The sequence below is a fragment of the Papio anubis genome, chromosome 7, assembly GCF_008728515.1.
Source record: "Papio anubis isolate 15944 chromosome 7, Panubis1.0, whole genome shotgun sequence".
Taxonomy (NCBI): Eukaryota; Metazoa; Chordata; class Mammalia; order Primates; family Cercopithecidae; genus Papio; species Papio anubis.
In genome coordinates this window covers 7,162,973-7,168,972 of record NC_044982.1, presented here as the reverse complement: position 1 = coordinate 7,168,972, position 6,000 = coordinate 7,162,973, and the positions used below count along the sequence as shown (strand labels likewise).

The window sequence follows — 6,000 nt, the reverse complement described above, 5'->3', positions numbered from 1 at the left end:
CCAGTCTCACACAGACATGAAGCTTGCCTCCAGCACCCAGTCCAGCAGGTAAACTAACCTGCTGAGCAACGCAGGCAACGCCTCAAAGAGTTACATTTATCTCAGCTGTCAGGGGGGATGAGGCAATTGATCTGCAGAACTACGTCTTCCCCCAAGAGAAACTCCCAGAGCATCCTTAAGATGACCTGTGTTGCAGCAGCATTTATCAAACAGGTGGGGGAATAATTCACATTTTCAAAATCAGCGGTGTACTTAGGACATCAGAGACAATGTGAAAATTTGTGGTGAAGGAAAACTGGTATCACTAAACCTGAAAACTGGTGGCTTTCTGGAGACAGATCCCTCTCCCACCCCAAGGACATGGTCCCAACCTTTCACTTCCCCTAAATTCTAAGTATTCCTTTTCTTATGTTCCTGCTGCCTGCGCAGATGGGCAGACTGATGAGGGGGGCTCCTGCAGGCCTCTGGGCCCCACAGCTGTGCCTCAGTAGCCCCCAGGTTAGCACAGCCCAGGGCATGAGGTCAAGGTTCAAACAATGTTTGGGCAATAAGATGGTTTGTGTAAAAGCTAAACTCAAAGGGCCTGTCCCACTCCAAAAAAAGGAATAGACAAAAATATTAATCATGTTTTTTCTTTTAATAAGGGTTTTTACTCAAAAGTGTAGCTTTGAAAATCTCTAGCTTGTTGTGAAAACCAGGAAAGCCAGGGAGCTGCCTCACACTGCACACCACCACGTGAAGCTGTGGGCCGCTGTGTGTTTGCAAACTCTCCATTACCAAGGCTGGAATCAAATGCACCACTTTAAAATCAGAGCCAACATTTAAAATTAGGAGGATGATGCATGTCCTACTTTGATTCAAGGAGAAAGGACAAGTTCTTAGTACAGTAAAACAAAACACAAAAGTAAACAAATCTTTAGAAATCACTAGATATATAGATGTGTGTTTATATATATATATTTATATAATTAGGATTATCATCAACATTTCAAACTATTAAAAATAAGGTTGCCACCTTACCTTTTCTTTTCGTAATGGGGTGTTTTTTTTTTTTTAAGGAGAAAAACCAAACATTTTGCCCAGACTCTAAAGTTTCCCAACTTCCATTCTGTTTTCTGCTGTGCAGCTTCCCCACCTTCACGCTGAATCCCCGAGTCCCACCACCAGCTCTGGCTGGCAGGAGGCAGAGCAAGCTTTCATTCTGGTCGTCAAGATGACAGGCCCACAAAAGCACAGCTGAGACAGGAACTGAATTCTTCCCCAGGAAGAAAATACCTATGCTCACAACAGGTCTGCAAAATCTCCCACAGGCACCTCTTCCCCCTTTCTTGTGGCTGTTTGTTAACTGGTTTGTTTTGCCTAAAAGCAAGATGGCAATCTTAATCAAAAAGGGAAGCTAGATTTTTAAAATAACTTAAAAAAACCATTTTTATATAAAGCAGCAAAAACATATCTTCCTCTCTGCAGAAAGAAAAATGTTAACAAGGAAACACAGCGATGTGAACGGACCGTCCGTCAACTCCTGCTCCACTGGATCCCCCATCCAGCTTCACCTCGAGCTACTCCTTAACTTCAGCAGTGTTGTCTGAAGAAGATCCTTTGGCGTCTTCAACTGCTCTTTTACTTTCTTCTTGATTGAGATTTTCATTTTCGGACCTGGTCCCATTAGGGACAGAGTTTTCACCGTTTACAAGCCCGTTCTCTGTGGCCTGTGCTTTGCTGATGGCCTCTCTGATGTTCAAAGCATCCTGCACTCCAGCCTCCTCCTCGAGGTTTCTCAAGACCAGGGGGAGCCTCGAGTCCCCCACGCTGCTCTCCAACAGCCCAAGGTTACCCTCTTCATATTTGGGAAGCGGAGCCTTTTCCTCCATCTGCTGGCGGTAGAATTCCCGGTTGACAGCTGCACTCTTTACTGCTTTTTCCAAAATCTCTTTCTCACCTAAGCGCAATTTGATGGCCATTTTTGCACGAACAGAAAGATCCTGGTTTTTCAAGACGGATTTATCTTCCTGGAAAACAAAAAAGAGCAAAATTAATTACAAGAAGTCTAAATCAGCAAAACTATAGAGACAGAGGGCACCACGGCTGTGGCTGGGGACATGAGGGAATTTTTTGGGGTGACGGGAGGTTCTAACACTTGACTGGGCAGGTGGTCACATGACCACTCACATCAAAATGTATGCTTCAGAAGTGTGCCTTTTATTGTATGTAAATTATATCTCAATGAAACTGTTACAAAACCAGAAAGAAGAGCCTAAATCAAACAGTGCTACCCCATCTGTCAGGGAACTTCACTGATTTAAAACTCATCCTGTCCATCTTGGGCACTGATGTAGCCCCAGGGCAGCACGTGGGTGAATGGCAACAGTGAAGGAACGAATGAATGAGAAAGACGTATTTGAAGTTAGTGACTCAATAGTGAACTTAAAAAGCACAAATGAAAACGTTTGTGAAATCATGTGAATTAGAAATTATAAAAAAAGTATTAAATACTTTAAAAAATATATCTTCTAATAATGCCTAAATATTTTTTTTTTTTGTTAAACAAATGGAAAATTTCAAATGCAATCATTTTGCTAAACTATTAGAGTAGTTTAGAATTAACAAGAAATCTCTCATTAAACATCTCTTTTTTTTTTTTTGAGATGAGTCTTGCTCTGTCACCCAGGCTGGAATGCAGTGGTGAGATCTCGGTTCACTGCAACCTCCGCCTCCTGGGTTCAAGTGATTCTGCTGCCTCAGCCTCCCGAGTAGCTGGGATTACAGACCACGCCCAGCTAATTTTTGTATTTTTAGTAGGGATGGGGTTTCACCAAGTTGGCCAGGCCTGTCTTGAATTTCTGACCTCGTGATCTGCCCTCCTCGGCCTCCCAAAGTGCTGGGATTACAGGCATGAGCCACCGCACCAAGTCTCATTAAACATCTTAACAACACAACAAAGTTCAAATCCTCATTAATTTAGTCTAATTACCTCAATAGTTGTTTTGTATGTTTTTAAAAGAAGTGAGGCTCTATCTTCAAGAAACGTCCAAAGTTTGACCTCATTGTCCCAGCTAACAGGAAATTCCGAGTTCCCCAAGGTGAAGATTCTATCAATAGCGCTGTCTCCCAGTAAGTGTTCTTTCAGTTCTTCTACAAGAAATACAAATGGCAATGCTAGGAGGAAAACACAGCACTCCTTCTCATTTGAACAAGCAATCCACCTTAGAAAATATTGTTTCCAACAATGTCATTTTCCCACAGTAAAAGCTGTCCCTGTGCAATGGGCCAGGACACTCCTAGATTCCCCAAAGTAGAGCAGAGCTAAATTTTGGGGAGCAACACCAGGTCAGGCCTTCTTCATTTGGAATCCAGATCAAGCCTTGGTAGCACTCCATTTTTCACTGTTTCTATGAGGGACACTGAGAGCCTTTAGACAGTTTCACAAGATACTTTTTTTTAAAGACAGTCGACAGCCATGGACTCCCTATTTTGACAATACCCTTTTTGCTAGCCATAAGCTCAGTCACATCAACCCAGTCAAAAAGGACATTTAGGTGAACAATGTAAACAGTGAAAGGAACTAGAGCCACAACAATCCTGTGAGCCCATAACTGTAAATATGATTGGCACTTATTCTCGTAGGTGACCTGACCAAGCTATTTAAGCCATTTTTGTAACAAGCCACAAACTGAAAGAAACAAGAGCCTCAATCAAACAGTGCTACCATCAGGAGCACTATGAAAATCTGGGTTAACGGGCTGGGCGCGGTGGCTCACGCCTGTAATCCCAGCACTTCGGGAAGCCAAGGTAGGTGGATCACTTGAGCCCAGGCGTTTGAGACCAACCTGGGCAATGTGGCGAAATCCCATCTCTACAAAAAATACAAAAATGAGGCAGATGTGGTGGCGCACACCTGTAGTCCCAGCTACTCAAGAGGCTGAGGTGGTAGATGCCTCCAACCCAGGAGGTGACTGCAGTGAGCACTGCACTCCAGCCTGGGAAACCGAGCGAGACCCTGTCTCAAAAAAAAAAAAAAAAAAAAAAAAATCTTAGTTAATGAAAAATATGCCCATCTCTCTCACTTGTCAGGAATTTACATAGGAATTACAAATACACACAAGTGAACATCTCAATTATCTCCAAATATATTTAAGAAGAGGAAAGAATTCAGCAACTGCTCTTAGCATTTTATCTCCCGGCACATTATCTCCAAAACCAAAACAAGCCGATCCTATTCATGCTCAAGAAACAGACCCATGCTTCTTATGCGATTAGGAGACAGTGTCTCTTTCAGAGCAAAATGCCTCACAGCTGTCACTATTTACAATTCAAACTGAAGAACTGCTGCCAGCAAACCAAACTTTTATTAGTATTAGTTAGAGTAATTCAAAGATCCAGCAATTGTCTTGACATGACAAATTGTCTATGACTAGAGAGAAACTAAAGAGAATCAACAGACCTAAAAGGATGCCAGCAGTTTTAAGAAAACAGGCTATCTAATGTTCAAAAAAGAAGTTTATTAACTTGTATTTGTTAGTAAAGATCATGATGAAATTCAGGATTTTTAGTTTTGAGTCTTCATTTTATATTCTTTGTATACAACACGGAAGTTCTGGCTTTTTTTAAGCTTTCTTAGTGGTTGAAAGTTCTTTTCAAAGGCCCCCAATATGAAGGTTACTATTTCCTTCCTTCATCTCCTCTCTCAATCTGCCCAAGTTGCACTCTGCAACGATGGAAGCTGCAGGTGTGCAGCAGAGCTTTCTCTCTGCTCATTTTTTAAAAGTGAAACTGGACTCATTTCACATTCCTGGAGAAATAAAGCCTACAAAAGGGGGAGTAAGACAATGTAGCATGTGGCCTGCCTGGAGAGCAGGAGCTGACCGGGAGCTCCTGCAGCAAGAACCCTCCTGAGCTTGCCTCCAGCACACAGGGCCTGCAAATTATCCCTGCCCCTCATTCTGGCCACCATGGTGTATGCTCACTCCAGAGAGTAAAGAGCCCAGTGCCCTCCACCCTCTCCCTGGCTCCTGCTCAAGCTCCTCCCTCTGCTAAAGGTCTTCAGCCACACCCCTCACCTCCTGCTCTACCATGTCTGAACCATCACTGAGCTCCAGGGTTTAACTCAAATGTCTTTCCTCCAGACCCCTAGAGTACTAACACTTTTTTCCATGTACTATGTTATTCTTGAACCAGTAGGAGCAACGTGGGATGTCCTGCGCATGGGCTCTGGAGTTAACAGAGCTGGGTTCTAAGTCAGGGTCATGACTTGCTTACTGAGCAACCTTGGCCAAGTTACTTATCCTCTGGGTTTTTTGTTTGTTTGTTTTTAGACAGGGTCTTGCTCTGTTGCCCAGGCTGGGGTGCAGTGGCAAGATCACGGCTCACAGTAGCCTCAAGCTTCCAGGCTCAATCAATCCTCCCACTTCCCAAAGTGCTGGGATTACAGCCATGAGCCATAGCATTCAGCCAACTTTATTCTCTTTTTTTTTCCCCCCAGCCGGGTCTTACTCAGCCTTTACCTCCCAGGCTCAAACAATCCTCCTACCTCAGCCTCCTGAGTAGCTGGGACTAGAGGCTTGTGCTACCACGCCCAGCTAATACTTATCCTCTTTGAAGTGGAATCTCTACATCAGTAAAATGGGAACACTTATCAATCAAGGCTGATGGGATTAAAATTAAGCATGTACCACATTTAGCATCATACCTGGCACACAGTGAATGCTTCACAAATTCTAGGAATATCATCACCATCACCTCTCTTAATTATAAATTCCTTGAGTATATGAACTGCAACATTTAATTTTGTATCCACATATAAGCAAGAAAAGCTCACAGTTAACTCCTTAACTCGTGTTCATTAAATTGAATTGATGAACCATTACCAAAGTACAAAAAGCACCAAAATTCCCACTTGAATAACTATAAATCTAGGCGATAGGGTTGCTTATAAGGAACAATGACTGTATCTCAGTTTGGGTTCTGCGGTTGGTGTGTGAACTGCCTCTCTCTGTTTTGGAA

General features: G+C 43.0%; 1 protein-coding gene across 4 annotated transcripts in view; it reads right to left on the bottom strand.

The window, feature by feature from the left end:
* Nucleotides 1-618: 618 nt before the first annotated feature.
* The window catches only part of SETD3 (SET domain containing 3, actin histidine methyltransferase), an 89,610-nt gene continuing 84,228 nt past the window's right edge, over nucleotides 619-6,000 (bottom strand). Inside the window, exons 12-13 of one of the 4 annotated variants that reach the window (XM_017960322.3) lie at nucleotides 2,972-3,156; nucleotides 619-2,009 (exon numbers count right to left, since the gene is read on the bottom strand). In XM_017960322.3, the coding sequence (XP_017815811.1) occupies nucleotides 1,560-2,009; nucleotides 2,972-3,156 (635 nt within the window). In that variant the 3' untranslated portion in view covers nucleotides 619-1,559. The remainder of the gene's footprint in view (nucleotides 2,010-2,971; nucleotides 3,157-6,000) is intronic. The other 3 variants (XM_017960324.3, NM_001169078.1, XM_021940286.2) reach the window with 3 other exon arrangements.